Genomic DNA, 23,824 nt, shown 5'->3' with positions numbered 1-23,824 from the left:
TGGTGAAAGCTACGGTAATTAGCTGCCTGTGAATTGAGGAAAATGATGTGCCTGATAGGCCTTCTGCATGGTCTTTCTATGTTTAAAAGCGAGTTTTAAAGGACTTCTTTTTTTATACTAACAGTAGTCTGTTTAGCCCCTGTATCACTGCTGCATAGCTTGGGTGGGCTGTTTCAGAGCGTTGCTCTGACTGAAGTTTCTAGTGAGTCATACAGTTCTTTGCTGCCTTAATGACTGGGCTAATTTTTGTTAATGTTTAATCATTCCTGATGGATGTCTGGACCAGCTCTTAGTGCTTCTAAGAGGTGATTCAGTGGCTTTCCTTGGCAGCTTGTTACTTTACTGAACTATTATTACAGATTTTGCTAATGTTAAGTTTACATTTTTACCTACTGCAGACAGTAGCTATAGCTTCTGGAAAGTATTTAATAATTTTTGTTCCTCTTTTGTTTTTGCAATATTTCATGGAATGTTTTTTACTGTTACCACACCACGCACCCCGGTAAGAGGTGCTTACCTTTGGTGTATGTCTTTTAGTTTTTATTAATAGATGTAGTTGTGTCAACAACCTTGTTCATATCTTTGTCCACCTTGGGAGTTTGTGCCTCATAGGGAGAAGGTAGAAATCTTTGCCGTTTGTGGACTAGGTATTTATGGCATGCTAGTAGACAGTAATTTCTGAAATAATTAATCTTTACATTGTCTTGAAGTTATGGAGTTGCTGCCAATGCAAAAAAAATCCAGTAGTCTCAAGCCTCTTTGGGTACTTGAGCGCTGATTCTGTCTTTGCCAGGTAAGTAGCAGTGAATAACCTGAAAGACTGAGGAAGAGGACTAAGAAAGGGCTGAAGAGACCTGTGGAAATGCCATCCTAGGGCCTAATTCTGAGAGCCCTTGCCAGTGCTGTGAAACAGGACTGAGACTATCACATGACCTTTGGACTTGGAAAACCAAACCAGAGCATAAATGTTAAGTTTATGCTCATGAAGAATCAGAGCTGGAAGAGGGTTAGGATGGTTCTCAGGAAGAACTAGATGATTTTTAGGATGGGAGTAATAGAAGTGCGTTGAAATCTTACAGCATGGCACGTGAGGTTTGGCACTCAGCAGGAACTGTGGGCTCCTGCTCTGACCTGCTGGAGCACCTTTTGGCTGGAAGCAGTAGGTATGCTGGTAGCTTGTCAGATGTGCAGTTTGTCTTGAGTGGGTTGCAGATGTGAACAAGGCAGATGTAGCCCTCAAATATATCAGGAGAGGCGTTTCCATTTGAGACGAAGTGTTACAGTTGCTCTGCAAGTGCTGGGCTGTTGATGTTTGAGAAGGGTGGATTTGAGTGGATTGAATGAGGACCTTCTCTCATGAGAAGTGATTCTGAAAACACTTCCATTTGCTTAGCTTAGCAAACGTGAGCCTCAGATGAATAAAGCTGTCTATACAAACACATCAATAAAGATAAAGGAGGGGTGAGGAGTTGTTGGAACAAATGGGAAATTAGTTGGGAAATTGAAATGAAACTTCCAGTGACTAGAGTGAGGGTCTAGAGCAGACTTTTAGTGTAACAGAGATGGAAAAAAAAAATTGTTCACAAGTTTGAACTCATTCATTATAGCACTTGAATGAGATGATGCCTGTTACAACAAAGGACTAGGTCTCCTGGTTTAGAAGACCCCCTTAACGTCCCATTTTTCAATGCATTTTCCTGTTGACATTAATTTGGAAAAACAAATGCACAAGTACGTAAGTTGGTCAAAAATTTTGTTTTCTTAAGATCCTGAAGACTTTCAGATATTTGTATGAGGCTATTTGAAGGAAGTTGTAATGTGTTTCCATCTAGTAATTAGAATTTAAATGATTTTGCATATGGATCCTAACATGAAAGCAGAAAGAGTACTGAGTTCTCCCATTTTAAGAATGCCCTTCCAGAGGAATGACTGTCTCCTGACAATTACAGTTCAGTTGACCCTGTGCTCATGCAAATCCCTGCCCTGGGGATGAATGTGTAACGGAGAATGATACCTGTGACTCAGATCAGCATTTTCAGCACTAATTTCCCAGTTTCAGAAGTGGCTGCTGGGAGGTGTTTGTGAGTCACCTACAAACACAAATCCAGTCTAGCTCCGGAGTAGACAGGACAGGGACTGTCCCAGGAAATCCCAGTCCCTCTGTGCCAGGTCCCTCTGACCTACATTTTAGAGGCTATTCAAGCATCTCTTTGTGCAGTAGTGTGGTGGGAGAAATGCAGTTCCCCAAGTAGATGCACTGGGAATGAAAGGCAGTTCCCCAAACAGATGCACTGGGAATGAGGCACATCTTTAGATGTTCAGGGTGGTGCTTTGTGTTCTGTCCAGGTGCTGCTGCAGCCATTATTACAGAGAAGTGTGAAGCCTAGGCCTCAGATTGGATTTTCCAGTGGTCCATGTGCAGCTTTAAGAGTACATTGCAGGGAGTATTCTCTATGTACAGCTCTGAACAGCCATAAAATAAGAAAATACATTTTAGCTGTGTGTCTTATACAGCGGCGATGTAGCCACTCATCAGGCTTCTCAGAAAAGGTGTCACAATTATATTAATTTTAAAGTTTATTCTTATCTTAATTAGATTAGTTAAATATTCCTTAAAAAAACCCCAACCAAAAAGCTTAACAGTTATTACTTTCCTCGAAACAATTGTGTGAGAGTTGTATTTATAATTACCTTTCTGTTATTTGCATGTATATTAAGACAAGCATTTGAGAGGTTTGACTTGGCCAAAACCAGCTATGTATTTCATGCATTTCCCTTATTTGGCTTTCATTATCTATTTGTCTGTCTCCTTAAAATAAGAAAACAAAAAATTGTTACCATTAGGACATAAAAGTGTAATTCTGGGTTGCTCATCAAATTAAGAAATAACATAGTCATGCCACTGCCGTTGTCTCAAGAAAAATCATCTAACTTCTTTTGCTGTAGTTTTCCCATTTGCATAACATGTTTAATAACTTCTCCTTCCTCTGTCTGTTGTGTAGCTCTGTTCATTAGTATTTTTGTAAAGTTTTGAGCCCCTCAAAAATAAGCACTCCATGAATACTACATGATCAGTGCATGCAGAATGGCTCAAATGAGCAGAGAAGTTACTTGAAGACAGCATGAAATGCTGGGGTTTCAACCCCAAGCCCCAAATTAAGGCTGACATGTGGGTGATTCCCACAGCCCTTCGCAAAGGGGGGGTGAGTTTGCCTTTAGGCTTCCCTCCAGGGTGCGGCCGGCCTGGCAGGGAGAGCCATTGGGGAAATGAGCCCCAGGTGTCCCACATTGAGTGAACAAGGGTCAGGTGTCCCACTGAGGGATAAAAGCTGGGACCACTTGCAGGCAGGGGCAGTGTCTGTCTGTGAGGTGGATGCCCTGTGCAGAGTTCCCTGTTGGGGAAGGACCTCCTGCCTCCCCGGGACTGGGCTCCAGTCAGGTCTGGCTTTTGTAAATGTGAGCTGTGTAGAGATTCAGTATGTGGCTTCCTTGGTCTTATGTGTTTGGCTTGTTGATTTGGTTGTCTCCCGTCCCTTCTATGGGAGACTGCATTTCACTATTTATTCCACCCACTGTTGGTCATGCGGTGGCGGTGTTGTGGTCAGTGGGATTGATGTGGATTATATATAATCTGACTGACTTGTTTGTACCCCCAGCGCTCACCCATGTACTGACCTTTTGTATCAAATACAATTTGGTTCTTGGTTCATCTTTATGCTGGCTGTGTCCTTTATGCTAGGCCTGATAATTGGCGAAACACAGCATCAGCTGCCACAGGACCCAGCTGCAGAGCACTGCACTGGGAAAGGAGGGTGAGAAGAATGGGAGAACAGTCAGGAAAATGCAGATGGAACAGATGGAGTATTGGTATGCAGTCAGAAAGCTACATGGTAGGTTACCTGAAAAATGGAAATAACACACACATACAGCTGTTTGAAGAAGACATGTCAGGGTGACTTGATTGCTGATGGACAGGATTGCAAAGCTGTCTGTTAAATGTAGTAGCAGCTGACTTGAGGCCTGATCCAGGACTGACATAGCATTTAGGGTAAAGCTTAGTCTATTTAAGAGTATTGTTCTATGTGTAGCCTTCAAACTGAAAGAAACATGGGGCAGTGATGACAACTGAATTTGCAAGCCAGTCATCTGGCAGCCCGAATGTTCCACTGTTTGCTTCCAAAGTAGAACAGCTTATCTGTTGGTTTCTTCCCCACAAGGTTTTAGAAGAGAATGGAGAACAAGTGCCCTGTTACTCTGTCATGGTGAGTTTACAAGAAGTTGGTGGGGCTGAAACTAAGAACTGGACTGTTCCCAGGAAACTCAGTGAGTTTCAGAACCTACACCGGAAACTCAGTGAGGTATGGATCTCACTTAAGGGAGGCAGAAGATGCAAATTGCTAAAATTTGTCAGACTGATGCTTAGAGAAGGGAAAACAAGATAAAAATGTAATATTGCTGGCTTTTATGCCAGCCTTTTGGCTTTTAGCCTTTTAGAGCTAGTTTTCTATCTGTGTGTTTCTGGCCTCCACCAGATGCTTACAAAACTTGTTTATAATTTTGTTGTTCTTGTTCTTAATAATGAATGTTTACTGGACTATCCCAGTGTCAAAATGGTATATGCTCTGCACTGTCATGCAAGAGCCTGCTTTAAAAAGTAGATTTTTTTGTCTCTGGCTTCCAGGAAGCTATTAGAAGACACAGCTTTTGGGGACAAGAGAAGGTTTCCTTTTTACAGTACTTCAACCTTTCTGCCCAATAAAGGATAAATGATGGTGGTGTGAAGGGAAGGGGTTTAGATGTGTCAGCCCATAGTGGGTAAGGGAAGGTGTTTTTCAAGGTGCTGAGAGGGTTGTGGAAGGGAGATGAGTGTCTTCGTTTCTGTTCTGAACTACTCTGTGTTTTTCTGCACATGTATATTAAGTGAGCTCTCCTTTCTCTTACACAGTGTTTTCCATCATTAAAGAAAGTTCAGTTGCCTTCTCTCAGCAAGCTGCCCTTCAAATCCATAGACCAGAAATTCATGGAGAAATCCAAGAACCAGCTTAATAACTTTCTGCAGGTAGGAAAACAAAGACAAAACCAACAGTTGTCTAAATGGGAGAATTGAATCATGCCTCTGGAATGGATTTTGTCTCTCCATTGACTGGAGAGAGAGCCTGGAACAAATAGGTCAGATGTAAGGTTTGACGCTATAAATGTCAAAGTTGTCTAAAATGTTTGAAGTTGAGATGAGTTTGGCTGGTAGTAACCATTCTCTAGTCATAAGTTAATTTAAACTTTGATTAATTAAGAAATAGTAAATAATGAATCCCGTAATTGCCACTTTTAACTACAAAACTTCATAACAAATTTCGTACGAATTAGAACTTTATTTAAAAAGAAAGTTGTAAGATTAAAAAAATTAATCTTAACTAGTTCTAACACTTTAGAACTAACTTTGTAAAGTATCTTTGATGTATCTTTGAGACATGAAATTTTTTTTCCCTCGCTCTACCTCTGAGCCATGTCTTAATCAGTTTTATTGGATGGCTTGACACATATTATTCCTTAATAAGAAATATTTAATTGATGTGCTGGTTTTGTCATTATTTTTCTTTCATAGAAATTGCTCTCTGATGAAAGACTCTGCCAGAGTGAAGCACTTTACGCCTTCTTGAGCCCTTCCCCAGAGCACCTCAAAGTTATTGATGTGCAAGGAAAGAAGTCCTCTTTTTCTCTCTCCTCATTTCTAGAACGACTTCCTGGTGATTTGTTTTCTCATCAGGAGGTAAGTGGTAGAAAAGTAATCTTCCCAAATTTAATTACTTATACAAAGTAAGCACAGAGAACCATTAATATAATGTATGTGAATGGCAGGTAATATTGGAAGGCATTTGCAAAGGTGGATTTTAATTTACTGTAGGTGAACAAAGAGTCAGAAATAAGAGCTGTCTATGAATTCTAAAATTGTTTATTAATACAGTCAGTTTCCTGCCCTTTGATAAATATATATAGGTAAATGTGTAACCTATCACAAATAAATGAATTGCAGTCCATGTGAGATTGATTATTTTTTTTATAGCAGAATTTCCCTCTTTTTTTGTGCTCTTGACATGCATATTTCAGAGGGGTTTTGACAGGTAAAAATAGTTCTCTCTTAAGAAGCTTCTCTTGGTGGGGAACAGCTGTGTGTCCTTAATAATTTCTGGACAACTTCTGAAGCAAAGCTAGTATTAACGAAGAATTCTGGCAAACGGTACAGGCTCACTGAGGGAATTTTCAAACACGGTCGGGAGCCCATGGGGGAAAAAACAGATGAAGAATTTGATACTAAACTGTAAAAAAACCCATTGCCTTTCAAAATGCAGTGAGAACAGATTAGCGACTAAAATACCTCATCGATTAAAATTGACCATAATTTGATGGCTCTCTATTCTGTGTGATTCATGTTGCAAATATGCAGCTTCCAAGGAGCTGCTTCTATTCCCCTTTTTAGTTATATGATGTTATGTTACATAATTCTTTTCTTATATGCTGTAGTTGTGTGCAGTGGATTGGCCTTCTGCAGGATAAATGGAGTTTGAGGAACTTGTACAGTGCTAGTCTGTTAATAGGCAAAAAGATGGTCATGCATCTCAGGAATAAGAGAACCCTATATATTTTCATTTTTCAGATTTGCACTGTATTTGCACCTAGATGCTGAATGCATATGTCTCACCAGAGTAATAAATATTAAGAAAGTTTGATAAACTAATTTTACACTTCAATAACAGTTCTAAAAACAAAAGTGTGTTCACTAAAATGATTGTTTGGTAGAAGTAGCATAGAAGCATGAAGTTATTTGTATTACACTATTTAATTGTAAAACATCATTCAGAAAAAGGAAGACTGCATGTATATTGTATTTATCAGAGTGTGTAGGAGGATACAGTTAGGAAATACAGAAGTAAAGGGAGTTTGTAATGAGAGTGCATGAGAGAGGAGAGAGAACAGGGAAATGAAGCAGAAATGAAGGAACTAGTGCTGAAAAACTAAAGGAAGTCGAGCAAAAACGTGACAAGAGAGGAGTTGGAACAGGGCTTCTTACTCAGTTTAATAATAATTACTTGTTACTTGTGGGACAAGGAGCTTAATTTTAGCTAGACCATATTATACCAGGCACTGTGCAAATGCAAAAATCATCCTACTTCACATCCACCTTCCCTCTCCTCTCCCAAGCTTAAATGTAAGATGAGGCAGCAGAACACAGATGGAGGGAAGTATAGGAAACTGTTAGACCCTCTGAATCAGTATGACAAGCATTTGTCATAGTTTAAAAATAATTATAAAATTAAGTGGAGGGAGGGGAATTGTGAGGTGGTCTGGGATCAGCTCTGATTTTTTTTCCTGGACATCCTTGTCTTTCAGCATGAGCTTTACATCAGCTCAGTCTTGCCCAGTGATAGCAGTTTGGATAATTGACTAAAGCAGTTAGGATTAAATGATTTAGTACAAGGTCATTAATGAAGTTAGTTGTGTTAAACCACACATTATAAAGCTGTTACAGTTGTGTTCTATTTAAACTGAGAATTCCTAGTTTAGTTCGTATTTTGGACTTTGTAGAAGCAAATGCTCTTGTGCAGCTCTGCCTTTTATGTCTCATTTCACATTTCTCAAATATGTGTTAGAGCAACAATATTATCTTGAGTGCTGTTTTCAGGATTAGGTACTGTCGCAATTTCAGATCTCTCCTACATACAGCTCCTTGAACAGGGCTAGCTTTAGAACATGTTTCTGAGCTGTCAAGGCCAAAACCAGATCGGAGGAAAAAATGCAGTTGATGCCATCTATAGGAAAGGCTTTGTTGATATATGAAGTGCTAATGGATGGAAGATAAACTGTGATGTAAGAATTTACACTTCTCATTGCATTTTCTAAATGATAGGGGAGTTACTGAACAGCAGAAAAATAGAGCAGGGACCTTGAACAGTCAACAGGTTTACCCTCCTGCTCCAAGCAGAGACTGCGCTGGCAAAATTCTTGGCACGTGTTTGACTGATCTGTTATTTTAAACCTGTGATAATTGATGTTCTCTAGCCAAGCCAGGCAGCGTATCCCAGTTCCAGCTATCTTCATGGTTAGAAACATTTTCTTACTGTCCAACCTAAACATTCCTTCCTTTAGCCAGCTAGCTCTTGTCCTGTCTGCAGCAAACACAGAACAGTTTGGGTTAGGATCATCTCAGTTATCAGAAGTTACTACTTTCCTTTGGAACTTATTATTTTATTTCTTAGACTGAGAGCCACAATTTCTCCTAATTTTTGTAAGGTTATGTTTTATTTAGTTCTTAAGGTTTTTCTCTGGACTTACTGTATTTTTCTTGAAAATATGGTGACTAAAATTTGAAACCTGATGCTTTCACTAGGTTTGCCCTTTCCAATGTATGAAAATAATTTTTATATCCCTTTGTACGTATGTCATAGAAACTGTGTTTGTGCTTAAACATCATTGTATTACACTGGCTTTTTCCACAGCAGTATGGCCCTGGGATATTTTTCTGTAGTCTTACCAGTAACAGTTGTTCCATTTCCTGCACTTATACCGTGAGTTATTGCTGCTTTGTATCTGTCTTTATCAAAGTGCACCCTCTGGGCTTAACGACAAATTCAGTAAGCTCATGGGCAAATTCAGTAAGCTTATTTTATGTTCTGTTGCCCAGGTGGTTAATGATAATATGGAATGATGTCTACTATGAAAAATCAAGTAAAACAAGAGTTTCTTGAATAATTAAAATAATGAAGGGCCAAGAAGCCTGTTGACCAGAGGAAGATAGTGAGCAGGACTGGAGTTTGCTCTAGACTGTGTCCGTGGAGAAAACTCTGTTCATTGTCAGTGAATTTATGTGCTTGTGTAGTAAAGATGGGTAATGATTTGTGGTTTCCTTGTGTGGCATTTCTTGTCAGTATGGTGTGGCTTTTTGTCCCCTGCCCTCAGTCACAGCGTAGCCTGACATCAGCACAAAGCTTTAAAAGCTGGAGACTCTTCAAGCTGTGGAAGTTGGTAAACAGGGGAGTCTATATGGATGTTTATGGTGCACTTCAGTGCTATGGGCTGTTTTTCTTTTGTTTTTCTGGCTACAAGGAGAGAAGCAGCATCTTGAGCAGTGCTAGAGAAAATGACAAATATGACACAGGAAATGAAGGGTACAAGATATAGAAGGGTTGGAATATGCAACACTGTGGAGTTATTTATAGACAACTGTGCAGGGCTGTGTCTGGAGAAGATTCAGGGAGGAAGCATAGCTGAAGTCAGTGATGGGCTTTAGATGGGATTTGGCAGGTGCGAGGAAGGAGTAAGGTGAACTGATGTACACAGAAACACTGTAGGATACTCTCTGTAGCAGGGTTCAAATGACACGCAAGGGGTGACTGGAAGATTTTGACAATAAAAACAAGGCCAAGAACGACACCAAAATAATGCAGGAGAAATAGAGCATGAAGCAGGTTTTCCAAGCTAGATGAAAAGAGGTGAAAAAAATCAGTATTAGATATTGGAATGACAAGGAAGAAATGATGGCTTTCTCTGAAAATCAGGGCTGAAAAAAGAAAATTCGTCTGCACACTGTTCTGACCATTCCTGAACCAGAGACTGGAGCGTTGCACCAGCCTCAGTGGAGGTCAGTTCTACCTCACCACAGCACGCCCTAAGCATAGACGGGCAGGGAAAGATCAGGAAAGCAAAGAGATATGCTGGCTACCACGAGTAATGGTGGGTGGTGTTAGTCCTGAAGCAGATCTTCATGACGCTGAGAAACAACCTGCTGTCTGCTCTTCATTTTTCAATAAATGATACTGCCAAAACCGAAGTGTTTTGATCCAGTCTCCCATGAGTCTGTTCTGAAGAGCTCTACTACCTCCAGTACCCTGAGCTTGGGTTTCCTCAGGCTCAGGTCACTAAGTATCACCATATTATGTTTCTGCCTGGGACAGGTACTCGTTAACAGTGCTTGTCTTTGCAGTGGCCAGTTCCTCTTCTGCCACTGGGTTTGGTTCCCGGCTTACTGCAAGGACAGCTTGCTGGTGCCTCATCCCATTGAGTGGCTCTCCAAGAGAGCTAGCTACCTGCTTCTCCCTGTGCAGTATACAGATTCTCCCCCTTTCTTCCTAGCTGCTTGCGTTGCAAACGGCTCTAGCTGACTAGCTCCCCATCCTGGATGTTCTTCATGGGTGTTGTGTCAAAGGAGGCTTTTGCCTCCTGTTTGCCAGCTCCTGCCAGTTCTAACACCCTTTCTTGAGAGGGTTGGCTGTGCTCCTTCCCCAGAGTAACTAAATCCATTCTGGAAGAAGGATGGGGAACTGCAGTGCCTACCTATGTTGTGTTTCTCTTCCTAGGAAGAAACAGAAGAGGACAGTGACCTGTCGGACTCTGGAGAGGAGGTGGATGGGAAAAGGGACTCTCTTGCTGAACCATGTTTCATGTTGATTGGAGAGATTTTTGAGCTGCGAGGAAGTAAGCTGTAAACCTGCTTATTTGCTAGTGGAATCTGTTGGCCAAGAAATCTGGGGCACTTCGTAATCTGAATTTTTCAGCTGTTTCAATAAGTGGAAATGTTCTTGCAATCTATATGGATAGTTTGTTTGGAACAGAGCTGTTCTTTATTTCATAATGTTGGTGCTTTCATTCAAATGTGAAATTCCAATATAACACAGCAGCAAAAAATTAACAGGTAGGGGAGAGCAGCTACATTCAATATTCTTAAGTTTTTAATTAAAAAAAAACCCAAACAACTGGAAAAAAACGGAAAAGTACAAAAGCATGTTTTCTGTAAATAGGCTGCGTATTAGAGTGTGGGAATTATGAGGAAGGAAAGATGGCTTTATTACAGAACACGTCACTGACAAACCAACATAATTTTAATGTCCATTTTAAATGTATTATGTATGCATTTTAGTTCTACAATTTGTATAGTAGAAAAGATGCTAAATTGTGGCATCTTTCAGTACCAGATTTTTTTCCCCTCCTTTACGTAACTGGATGATGGTAATAAACTACTTTTGTTTTCATTTGAATGTGCAGCCATACTTGACACTCTATAAAATTATTTACAGGGTAACTATTACAAAATGCGGCACCTTCCAAAAATGGCAGCTGTATCTTCCAAATATAGACTTTCTTGTGCTGATGGTGACCAGTGTGAAAGAAAGATTAACCAGTAATTACTAGGAAGCACTCACATTTGTTTACTTTATTTGTAATGAAAAGCTAAATGCTTGGTTTATTTGAGTAAAAATGTTTTCAGAATTTTAATGATACTTCTCTGTGTAAAAACATTTTACTAGTAGGTATGAACATGGTGTGAATTTTGAGGGGTTTTCTTTTTTCTGGTAGAAGAAGGGTTTTTGGGTAGTTGTATGGCTCAAACTTGAAATATTCTTAAATGTAAAAATTTACAGTGTAAACTAAAAATGCATATTACAGATATGTTACGCAATCTGCAGCACTTAAAAACCATATAGCAAACAGTACAGGGAAAGCAGTTAAGAAAACTGAGACCTGTGTACAATTAGTGAAATCTTATAAAGGATTATAACAGATATGTTTACTATAGGGTCAGGCTGGGGTTTTTCAATTGCAGAGGATGGGCGTGAAAGTGTTGGAGATCATCATGGGTTCCCTAATGTTTTTAACTATTTGATCCTTATTTTCTGTCATTTTTCATTGTTCCAGTGTTCAAGTGGGTTAGAAAAACTTTAATTGCACTAGTACAAGTCACTTTTGGAAGAACTATCAACAAGTAAGTAGCTGTGACTTTAACTGAACCTGCTTTGTTGTGCTATGAAAAAAAGACTTACGAGCAGAATTTTTTAAAAAAATAATCTGAACATTGTTATGTACGAAATCTGCATTTGCTTTCCACAGGTCAATTTATAAATATGCTGATTAGAGAAGATACCGATACGTGAATTACCTTTTCCATTATTTTTTCACCTACGCAGGGCTTTGCTTTTGAAAGAACACAGTATTTCATAGGATTTCATTTTACATATATGTAAAATGACATGCTGTCTTGTTTTTCTGAATGGCTTTTATTAGTTTGTGCTTTATCTTAGTCCCATGAAAATTTTTGCCAGATCTGAAACTAGGTTTCCATTATAAGTAATTGCTTTCAAATCAAATACATGTTTCTCTGAAGTGACTGAAATAATGTTTGTACATGACAGGAACCATTAATTTATAACATGAGGCCTGTACATGTGTAGCAGTGTTTTCATAAAGGTATTTTTCTATATCATTTGAAGACACGTCTGCCAACTGAGGCCTGGGCGAGGTGATGAAATAAGCGTGCGTGTCTGTACACACCTTTCATGTGGAAAGCTGTATCATCGGTCAGAAAAATTTTGGAAAAGCATTTCTTTTCTTGTCAGACACAAAGAAAGGCCTACAGGAAAACTTGATTCAATAGAGCAGATGATCACTACAAACACATTTTCCATGACTCTTCGATCAGTACTGAAGCTCTTGTCAATGCTGATGTTTTTTTACAAAAATCTGTGATTTCTGTAGCACATTCACATAGGCAAAGAAAGGGCCACTGAGAATCTGATGAAATGCATTTGTTTGCTTTGGTGTAGCAGTGGGACTATTACTCAGGTGTCACAGCCGAGAAATGTACCAGTGGAACAGGCTGTTCCTTCACCCAGTCAGTGACTAACTTTGCATACCTGCATGACTCTTAAAACCCCTCACGTATGTTATGTAGTGGTCAATGGGACAAGAAGTGATGGAAGGTCACACAGTTGACTCCCGGTGAACTGATGGTCTCTGGCAGTATCCATTCACTGTTTTTTTTAGTTGATTAGTTAATTTGTTCATACACTAGCATGTGTGAACTATCATGAAAGACACGTGAGAGAGGACAGAGGAGGAATATATGTGTGTGTGAGCACAGCACATGTGCAAAATTGCTGTGTAGCTTTTTACATGTTGGTTAAACTTTTATATTTATTGATGTTAAGGGTTTCGGGTGTACTGTGGCACCATTAGGCAGTACTGCTTGGAGCCTGCTGTCTGCCTCAGACTCCTTCAGCTGAAGGCTACAGAGAGTGCCTGCAGCCACGGAAGGAGCCTGACATCTCTGTAATCCCTTCACTAATGTGCTGTTGGTATCTATGAGGGAATTGCTGTGTTTTTATCAAAACTTCACCTGTTTTTATCCCACCAGGCACATCCATGCATACAACTAGTTTGGAGTTCGCTACATTTTTATGTCTTGACCCAGTGGAGCCTTTGTACTGCCCATCCTTGAAATACATACACATTTCAGTGTAGTACTTGTAGTTTGTAACATATGTTTGTGGATTATGTTGAAATGTAGCTGCTTTCACATCTCAGTCAGGTATCTGGAGTGACCTAGACCCTAGAGGACGCAGAGCTGAATATGTCTTGCTGGGATACTGGTGAAATCAGCTCAGATAAATTGGGATAATTACATGAAAACAAGAATCACTTCTACTGCTTTCAGGAGGAAAAAGAATAAATTTGCATAAAACGTGAAAGACCAGCTCTAATGTGCTCTTTTCTACACTTCTTTACAGGCAAATCCGTGACACTGTACACTGGATGTTCAGTGAACCAATGCTTGTTTACTATATTGGTGTGTTTCGAGATGCTTTTTGGCCAAATGGAAAGTTAGCACCACCACCGAGAGCTAAGAGCGATGAACAAAAGCAAGAGACAAAACAGAGAGCACAGCAGAAACTACTTGAAAACATTCCAGGTGAGATCACTTCCATTCTGCTTAATCACAGGTTTAATAACTACTAAGGAAACAGGCTAATCAAATACTGTTCTGTTGCATTTTCAGATTTTTCCTGTAGAGTTCTAAGTTATGGTTATTTGCGTAAATAAGGATAATTTTGGCCATATTTTTTGCTTCTCCTGTATGCCTGGTAAAGGGCGTGGATTTGGGTGTTACTGGTGGATGCGAAATCCAGTTTTGCTGTACTTCTGTATGTAATATTCATCAAGGAACCTAAGTCAGGGTGCTCTCTGCTGGTTCTCTGTGAGCAAATACCAGGTGGTTCTGCTCCCTGAACTACTTGACAAATAGGGAGAGTGGTACCACCCCAATTACTTCTCTCTTTTACATTTCAAAATTGAAGAGGGAGGTCTGCCCACACTGTCAGTGTTGTGTGTTGCTGTCTATTTCTGATGAGAAGTTTCAGGGCACTGAATGTTAGAGGGACCTGCAGCTTGGACAGAAGCATCCTAGATTGAGTGGAGTTTCCAGTACTTTCCCTTGTCTGCCCTTTCCTCCCAAGCCCAGGCAGCTTCCTCTTAGGCATGTGTGCTTCTGGGGGCACCGTTCTGAGATGCTCCATCCCGTTCCATTCACAGGACAGCGAGTTCCATTTCATAATTATGACTCCTCAGAGATCACGTAAACCCAAAGGCACCTATCTGAAAAGAACCACAATCATTCCATTTAGCCCTTGGAAACACACTTAAACATAGCTTGAATGCATTCTGTCTCCCCTCCATCTAAATAGAATGTACTTTAATGAGCTATTTTATGGCTTCACTGAGATCTCATATACCCCCTTGCATTAGGTTGTTTAATCAACTTTTACTGCAAAAATAGCAGCAGGTATGTATGCAAAATATTCAACATTTGATGGGTGAACAACCCTCCATTTAGTCTGTTACGTACTCCTCACCTGCTTACCTTAGAAGAGCCTTCCCTAGTTGGTTTGTGGTTTGTTTTGGTTTTTTTCTGAGTTTGGAGAGATGTCAGGACATAGCTGAACACACTTCAAATTAATGATGAAGCACTGGATCACTATTTATTCTCTAATCCAAAATGTAAATAATTGACTTAGAATTCTCTTATCTGCTTACTTGTGGGAAGTATTTTCTGTGAAGATTGAGAGGCAATTAAAGTGCTAAATCTGTTTTAACTATTCTAGGAATTCTTTGTGGCTGAAGGTGCATTTAACTGAGTGGTTTAATAATGTATGAGATTAGATTTGAGTCTGCGAGGCGAACTATGTAAAAGGCGTACTGTGTATCATGTTAAAACACTTTAAATGTTGTCACTGAGATGCATACATTATTATTTACCTTGGGTAACTTGAGAATAAGGGTATCTTTTCAACCTGTGACCTATGTGTTTTTAAAAGGTTGGTGAATGGGGACTATGCATCTTGTAAGGAAGGGCCATGAAGTGCAGTGGTTTTGTTTCCCCTCCTTGGTGGGTAGTAGTTAACTGGAGGCTTTGCCTAGTGTGAGTGAAACAATGTAAGCTGATGTCACATTTGTTGCAGATGCTCTGCAGAGTCTCGTTGGACAACAAAATGCCCGTCATGGTGTAGTGAAAGTGTTCAATGCCTTGCAAGAAAGAAAGGCTAACAAGCATCTACTCTATGTGAGTAACCAGAAAAGTAGCCTTTTAACTTTATAATCCTGTTAATTGCTGAGCTCTGCTCACTCAGTGTTAAAGCCTGGGATGTGTGTTTTCAGAGATTCATGTTGGAGTGTTGTTCTGCGTGCAATTAACTTTTTCTGTTAAGTCAGAAAAAATTTGGTTCCATCATTTGACTAATTTGGAATAACAAAAAGCTGTTTAAAACCAGTATTGCTTTTGTCCAAAAGAGCCTCTGCCACATCCAACTTGCCTGACTTCGTAAGGTGTGAACTAATTTCTTCATGTAGCTGAGAAACATAAACGTACCTTGGAAAATTCTAGAGAAGGAGAGCTCCAGGGCTGGCTCACAGTTAAGACATGAGCCCCCCAAAAGTCCCACTCCTCTGCTGTTGGTTGGGACTGGTTGGAGTATGCAGCTAGATGCCAGCATAATGCCTTCCCTCTCAGTCGGTCTCTTCTGGCTCGTTTCCTGCAGCAGCCAGCCACATAATGTAGCCTCAGCACCGGCGTGGACGCAGCCTGCTCAGGAGTGCATGCCCTGGTGCTTGCTCATGTACCTGCCACAGCTTTAACAGAACAGCGCCAGTTTATACAGGGCCGCAAATGCCCACCTGCAAGCAGCTGCCCCTGGCGCTTGCCTTCTTTCAGCCTTAAGGCATTTCCCATGTTATCTGCAGGGCACATGCCAACTTTAGGGTGAAAGAAAAGTAGTTGCATGATTGAGCAGAATGACTCTGTTTCTGTTATTTGTGATGCTCTAAACATGCCAGGAAAGAGCAATTCTCATTTGACACCTGTGCTCATTTTAACTCTTTTCTGTTTTTCAGGTTTTGCTGGAACTGCTGCTAACTGAAGTGTGTCCTGAGCTAAGAGCTCATTTAGAGCAGCTTAATGCCACTTAGGTTTGAATCTGCACAATTGGACCACTAGCGAAATGTCTATGTCCAATAATAGACATGAAACTTATTTTCCTCTTTTCCATAGAGGGCTGAGGACTATGATTATTTTTAGCATTTTTCTTTCCTCTTGAGTTTTTTGTGAAGTAAACAGACTTGAAAAGATCTGATGCTGTAGTAGGGTAGACAAAACAATGCTGTATAGTTGCCAATTTTTATTTAAATTGTTCTATTTGACTACTCTTCTGTTTCAGATATAGATTGAAAAATAAATGTTCATATAAGCTGAAAGAAACCAGAAAATATTTTAAACATTTATGAAAAGAAATTTTGCTTATAGTGGTAAACTAATGAATGTTGTACAGATCTAATCTCCTCACTGAGGATTTGAGCATTCCTTTTTTCTTGTGTATTGAAAAAGCCTTGTTGTGCAATACTACATGTAAAGCTATTGTGAAAATTTTATCAATTTTGTTTTTACCAAAGACTTCCTGTAGTTTGAAGCATTTGTAAGCAATAAATAACACAACTGGATTGCAGTACATGGTAACGAGGCTGTACTGACAACTAATGAATGAGTTTGACAGCACTAGTTTCATAAGGAATATTTACATTACTTTGAAGTCTGTGTCAAAAATGTGTTGTAAACTGGTATGTCCTAACAGAATGCCTGTGTTAAATGTTAGTTCAGAGATTAGTGCTTATGAATTGCTTCTATGAATGATTAAGTAGACAATTAAACCATTCTAATAACTTCCCTGATATTACTCAGGGCTCTTTTATTCAAGTACCCCAATTTCCAACAACCTTCAAATCTTTCCCTTATTTTGTACAAGGAAGGAAAACTATGTCTTCAGTGTTTTTTTAATTTATGTAAAAATATGTAAATATGGTCTTAATGCACATCTAAATAATTAAACATCATCAAAAATCCCTAGGTGACACTCATTACTTTCTTTTAAATTCACTACAGTTGTGCTCTTAGAAAAGCTGCTTGCAGTTAAGACTGGCTATATTGTAAAGTACATAAAATCCATATGCTACATTTAAATCAATGTTTTTAGTAACTTCTAGCCTTCTGTTCCAAGAGTTTCAATAAAGTTTTCAAGTCACAGCACAGTCCTAAGAAGCAAGCCACATTCTGTATGTACAGTTTGACAACCGAATAGGTATTTAGATGTGTGCAAGCTTACCATAGCAATTGGTAAAATTTACTAGTGGTTAATCAAAGGATCTTTTAATAAAAGATTGAGCATAACATTGCTTAGGCATATGCACTCTGAGCCAAGAGGTTTTTGACCATTTCTAGTATGAACAGAGGCAGCGTAAGTGCAGTATGAAGGATTGAGAACAGGTGCCGTGCAGAGAACATATATATTGAATGTTTTCATACTAAAGTCTTTTTTCCTCGTAGTTCTGTAAGTAGTATTTTCTAGTTTTAGACATTGACGTGGTTTGTACTATATAGCTTAGTGTCATACAGGCCAATTTCCAACTTTGAATCTTTTCAGTTCAAGAGTAAAATGTGTTAAAACATGTCAGTAGATCTAGATGCATTAGAAAAACACACAAAAGAAAGTACATGCACCACTAAAGTAAGATTTAAAAATGGTCATGCCCTGTGAATGGGTTGTATGTGAAAACTAGACAAGTTTGGGCCCAAGCTTTTTCGACTATTAAAATGTAATGTTTAAATACTAAAAATGCAGGAAAAGAAACAACCATTTTAATTTGGTTTTGGTTTGATTCATGTGCTATATAGCAGTATGACATGAAGACACAGGACATCTGTCCCAGTAAAATATCCTTAATAAACCTTAAGCCTTCAATACCATTTTAAAAAGTCTGCCTTTGCTTCATCTCAGTTAAAGAATGAGTGTGAGCTTTTTGCTTTTTTTTTTTTTTTTTTTTTTTTTACATAAAGAGTCAGTAAATTGCTTTAAGTAATCATTTATAGAAAATTGAAAAGCAAGCAGTAAGTGGTAAACACTCTATAATTACTGGAAATTAAAGGTGGTTTATTGTAGGAAACACATTTATATACCAGTCACAGTTAAAGGAAACACTAAATTCTCCCAAGATTAGCTGCCAGCTCAAGGTCAGAAGCAAGACCAGGATCCAGAAGGCATGCCTTTAAAAACAAAGAACAGGGATCTCTAATTTGTAGCTAAAATAAAATTGTATGTTGTCAATATAACATTAATAAGGTCTTTAAGTTTTGCTGACATTATCTGAGATAATCAACTTGTTAAGAGTTAATATATTCAGCTTTAAATGCCTGTTTCTGATGCCACATAAGAAAAATTCAGTATTTAAAATGAGTGTACTTGGCTATAGTGTTAGGCTTGGTTTTATATTTTTATTCTGTTCGTTGGTATGGCATGTACTGGTACCACAGCCAGAAACATAAATCTGCTTACAGACAGAATCAGTTTCCTTCATTTCCATCATCTATGTCAGTACCCTCTGGGAAGCCCATCTTCTCTTGCCTCTTTCAAAACTGACTGGGTCTAAGAACAGTAGGTCAAAACCACAGCTGAACAGTTAATTAAAACAGCAAACAAGATTTTAATTTTAAATGGGTAGAGTTGTATGGTTAACACAAGAATTATGTTCAGGGCACAAAAGAAAAATGAAGGCACCCACAACTCTTGTCTTCTATTTGTCCTAAAGTTACTGCTTCACTTAGCATCCTTGTTTATTTTCTGTTCCTTCTCTTCTGTTGTTGATGTAATCGAGATGCTTGGCACCAGTCAATAGAAAGAATCTCTTTTTATACTAAGAAGCTAGTGACATTTCTAGACTGTTCTCAGATGTACAGCTAGTGCATGATGAGTGAAGGCTGCAATTTTCTTTCAGTTGTGATCATTATACTAGACCTGATGGAAGACCGGGGGAAGGGCTATACACACACAAATCCATGCAGCAATTTAATCTTGATGGGCCTCTTCCATGCCTTAAGATTTATCTAGGGCTACATTTTGATAACAGCCCATCTTACATTCCTCTCCTGATCTCCTCCTCATCCTACCCTGTGTAACACTTTTCACAGCAGGAGAACAAAATGTTTAAAATGTATGTATTCAGAGGATCACCTGCTCTGGTAGACCTCTTGTATCAATGGTTCCCCAAGTAAGGAGCCACAAAAATTTTTAGTGGGTAATTGATCATTTACATAACTTGCCATTTATTTGGATTGCAACAAGCTGGACATCAAAGTATTCTACCTGCAGAAACAAATGGTCTCTACATGCACAGAAATTGTAGTCTCTGAAGCACAGATCCAGTCTTGCTGCAGTCCCTTCAGTTGGTATAATCATCTTGCCTGGACTGTACCTTTAGGCATCACTGATATTATTTAACAGATTTGTCTTCTAGAAGCCCTTATTGAGCTTTTTCCTCAAGCAATAAATCTGACTTCAACTTCACAACATTTAAAAAAGGTGACCTATTTTCCCCTGTGTATCAGTAAGAGTAGATTCTCAGCTATCGCTAAAAATGTAAACATAAAAATGAGCATGACAACCAGTTATGACTGATTTAAGTATTGTAAGTGAAGGTTGCAATTGTTGGAGAATCAAAAGTAGAGGAAAAGTGAGTATTTTTCAGGTTGAGAGAATGACAGACAGCAAATCAGTTGGGGATAAAAATTATTCAAATTGTTTGGCTAATTTATCTTGCAGGTTATCAAGCTCTGCTGTGGTGATTATCACAGATTTTGTTGTTTCACTGAAAGCTTTGTTTGCTTAAGTGGGCAGACAGTATCCTGTCAAGACTATTTTTAGTAGTTTTCAGTATACTTTTATCACTCTTCATCTTCTTGCACAGATTTTTTTTTTTTTTTACATAAATAATGTTGCAGTCTTTAACCAAACAGCAAATATAAAGACTCAAATCCAAGATATCACTCAGTTTCATGAGATCTAAATTAGTCTAGAAAACTTTCCCATCTTACCTGAGAATAGTATTTTTTAGCAGCAGCTTGATCTTGCCGTACACCTAGGCCAAGCTGGAGGCATCTAGCCAGGTAGAAAGCAGCCATAGCAACCCCCTTGGCTACATACGTAGGAAGACAATCCGTCATCTTTGCTAGTGTATCGATGTCGTCGTTTTTTGTAATCCTGTTGTGGCATTTACAGCATTAGGTTCGATAATGCTATTTCAAGCAATAATTTAAGTTGCCCATATATGACTTAACAATGCCTCCTTTCTCTTTACATCATTCTCTAAAATAAGATGAAACCTACATGTATTCAGCAGTCCAATGAGGACTCTTCTATTCAATATTTGGTTTGAAGTTAATCTTATTTGAATATTGTGATATTAAATTGCAAACAAATATGTAACTTTTGCAGTCACTTTCACTATAGTTACACTAGTTATAAAAGGCAGCATGTTTAATGCTCATTGTTCCCATTAAAATATTTCATGGAAATTAATACATATATGGAGGAAAGGCAAAGCTCTTAAACAACAGAGCAATCTCATCTAGTGGAAGATGTCCCTGCCCATAGCAGAGGAACTGGAACTAGATAATTTTTACAGGGCCAACCCAAACTCTTCCATGATTCTAAAATTCCAGGTTCTTAGTAGGATATTAGCAGATCACAGTAATCTGAAGGTCCTGGACATACCCACTTATGACTATTTCAGCTCAGTTATTTTCCTTCTGCATGCATTTGTCTGCTTGCTGTCACCTTATTTTCAGCCTGATATTTTTACTAAGAACTGTTCAAGAATCAGAGGGACAAAGTGAACATTGTTTTAACTATCAGGCTATAATTACCTACTATTGTTACCTACCATAGTAGTAGGTATAACATTTTCTAAGTGAGAATTGATTTTTTTCTAACTATTGTCTTAAAACAGAAACCCCTAAGCCTCATGTACTTTCCAGATACATAACAGTAATTACATGCTGCTTCACACACCATTTTAGTTTTTTGTTGTGTCAAATGGTTGCAGACTTGACAGAAAAAATAAAACTGCAAGTCATTTCAGTTTATAACTACTCCCTGTAAATTGGAGTTTATAAAGATTGTTCTGAACTAACCCTCTGGAAGTCAGTGCCTGCTAAAACCACTTGAATGTGTTGAGAGCAAATGTTCTCCCACCTTATTTGGTGCTATTCACAAATACAGTAACATAACAAAATAAAAAAAACAAACCAAGCAAGACTTAATAGCAAGGACATTCAAATATAACAATAACCCATTACTGCTTTTATCTTTCCTGATACATAGCATTTTTGCCTTCCTTTCCAAAAGAGACACAACAGGATGCTGATGCAAATAATGATACCCAGTCAAGTCAGGCAAAAATTCTAGTTCAGCACAGCTGCCTTCAAGAGCAACACACCATAAGTACAGCTATATGAGGTAACAAAATTGTTACTGAGGTGAAGTATCAGTAGCTCATCTAGACTTCAAGTATTAGGTAAGGTTATACAGTACATAATCACATAATGTTTGTATGTAATGTAACAAACTGTAGTTGCTAAGGACTTAGAAGGAAAAACAAATTTTAGCAGAAGAGGTGCTTGATACATCTGGGTTGAACTGCTCTGAGATTTTTGCTTCAGGGCCAACAGTCCAAATTAAGTTTTGAGTATGGTGGCAGTATCTTTTGGTTCAGAAACAGTCATTCCTGGCTGTAGTATGGGCTTTCATTGCTATTTTCTGCAATCACAATTGCAGCTGATTATTCCAACAAGAGTGTGCTTCATCTGTGGTGCAGCATTGACTGGAGGGATGTGTTCCAAGCGAGACAAGCTAGCTATCAGTCAACTTTCAGTGCAAGAGAAAGAAAAGCAGCAGTTCAGAGAGAAAACAACCCTTTTCAGCAATAAGCACAGCAAAGAGTGGTCATTGCTGAACTACTGGATGACCAGAGCTGCTGCTATGCAGTGCTACCGCTGGTGGTAAGTTGTGACATGTTTATTGCTGGGCAGCCGCAGCTCCATAAACATAGCACAAAAAGCACAAATGCTGTTGTGTGGAGCTTGCATAAGTAGTCAGTGTATCTGCATCTTATTTTCCAGCAAATTATTAATCTGATTGACAGATTGAGTTTTTAACATACACTGTACAGCTCTGGAGGTTTGTCACAGAAATGTGCTGTTTATCATCAATAGAACTGGTTTTCTCAGTAGTTGTTTTTGTTTTTTTGTTTTTTTTTTTTTTTTTAATTTCTTTTTTCCCCCTGGTTCAAGATACAGAAATTTGATACAGACTGGCAGTGTTTAATATTGCAGCCTGTACCAGCAGCTGCTATTTCTGCAATACACAAACCACTGGGGAGCATGTAGGTGAAGCAGCGAGTCCCACAGTGACTGCCTGTGGAAAAGCCAGTCAGTGCTGCCAAACTGTGGCTCAGACCAGTACCTCTACACAAGCAGGTAATTGCCAGAAACCTCTGGCATGCAGAAGCCTGTTTTGTGGCCCAGGCTTGAAAATGCTTACGCAGTGTGCAGCCCCATGAGCAGCAATTGATGGAAAGCCAAAGGGCAATGACTTGTCACTGTGCAGCAGCTGCTTGTAGGCCCCACGCTGCGCTGCTCAGGGTGAAAGATCCTGCCCAGTATCAGTGCTTGCATTTCCTGCAAAGGACACAGGAACTGGACCAACACACAAAGTCACAGAGCAAGGAAATGCTGGGGTGGGAGACAGTGGGTAGAAATGACATTAAGATGGGGGATATGGAGAACAGAAGAATACTTGTAGGGGTTCAAAAGGGAAGAGGGAAGGCAGGAGCCTAAAGCAGGTTCTGGACCAAGGAGACAGGAAGGCAGGGTTGAGTGTGAGCTTCTACTTGGTATTCCTAGTTCAAGGCTGTTTTGCTTCCCAGGATCAGAAAGTAAAATTCAACTGCACTGAATAATTGAAAACCTCAGAGTATTAATTTTGTCTGTGGTTTGCTATTCCTTCTTTAAAGATGAGGTCTTGCAATTCATTATTTCAAATGTCTCTTGAAATAGAGACACAAGAGACTGAATTTAAATCATTTTAACGTGAGTTCCATGGTCTTACATGAAGAACTACAATTTGAAAAAAAGTGAAATTAACTTCACCTTTTGGCTACTGCAGCAGCTGTTGAATAAAATTTCCTGTTGTAATAATATTCCACAAGATGGCCTTGAGCATAGATGCTTCCACGTTCTGCTGCTTCTCTCAAACACTCCAAAGCAGCTTTAGTGTTTTTACATACACCTTGTCCATAGAGATACATAACACCAAGGGCACCCTGTGATTCCAAGTTTCCATTGCCACATGCTTCTGAATGCCAGAAAAAGGCCTAAACAAGAGGCACAAAGTTGGAGTATATATTCACTTTAACTGCTTTTCTTGCATACTGTTTCTATAAAAGCTTTTACATTAACCAGCCTGTAAGAAGTGCTTGTACATAAAGCAGAATCCTTGTAAAGCTTTTAAAGCTGCCTTGTTTACTGTCAGAGCTGTCAGTCAGTGACACCTGCTTCATTTCTGAAGGGTGCCAAGGCTGACAAAATTTTTATACATCCTTCCCCCTGATACTCCATACCCCTCCC

General features: G+C 39.1%; 2 protein-coding genes across 4 annotated transcripts in view; one reads left to right on the top strand and one right to left on the bottom strand.

Annotated features, from left to right (window-relative positions):
- SNX25 (sorting nexin 25) overlaps positions 1 to 18,183 on the top strand; it is an 84,190-nt gene extending 66,007 nt beyond the window's left edge. The window contains exons 13-20 of the mRNA XM_026846645.1: positions 4,218 to 4,358; positions 4,946 to 5,059; positions 5,603 to 5,767; positions 10,350 to 10,467; positions 11,686 to 11,752; positions 13,554 to 13,735; positions 15,282 to 15,382; positions 16,210 to 18,183. Coding sequence (XP_026702446.1) covers positions 4,218 to 4,358; positions 4,946 to 5,059; positions 5,603 to 5,767; positions 10,350 to 10,467; positions 11,686 to 11,752; positions 13,554 to 13,735; positions 15,282 to 15,382; positions 16,210 to 16,284 — 963 coding nt within the window. The 3' untranslated portion in view covers positions 16,285 to 18,183. The remainder of the gene's footprint in view (positions 1 to 4,217; positions 4,359 to 4,945; positions 5,060 to 5,602; positions 5,768 to 10,349; positions 10,468 to 11,685; positions 11,753 to 13,553; positions 13,736 to 15,281; positions 15,383 to 16,209) is intronic.
- Positions 18,184 to 18,298: 115 nt separating this feature from the next.
- Positions 18,299 to 23,824, bottom strand: part of LRP2BP (LRP2 binding protein) — a 10,100-nt gene continuing 4,574 nt past the window's right edge. For 2 of the 3 annotated variants that reach the window (XM_026846646.1, XM_026846647.1), the window contains exons 6-8: positions 23,348 to 23,571; positions 20,234 to 20,399; positions 18,299 to 18,409 (exon numbers count right to left, since the gene is read on the bottom strand). In XM_026846646.1, the coding sequence (XP_026702447.1) occupies positions 18,344 to 18,409; positions 20,234 to 20,399; positions 23,348 to 23,571 (456 nt within the window). In that variant the 3' untranslated portion in view covers positions 18,299 to 18,343. Of the gene's footprint in view, positions 19,158 to 20,233; positions 20,400 to 23,347; positions 23,572 to 23,824 lie in introns of all 3 variants that reach the window. The other variant, XM_026846648.1, reaches the window with a different exon arrangement.

The sequence above is a fragment of the Athene cunicularia genome (genome assembly GCF_003259725.1).
Source record: "Athene cunicularia isolate RWA chromosome 4 unlocalized genomic scaffold, athCun1 chr4_part1, whole genome shotgun sequence".
NCBI classification, from domain to species: Eukaryota; Metazoa; Chordata; class Aves; order Strigiformes; family Strigidae; genus Athene; species Athene cunicularia.
This window is presented reverse-complemented; position numbering and strand designations above follow the sequence as displayed.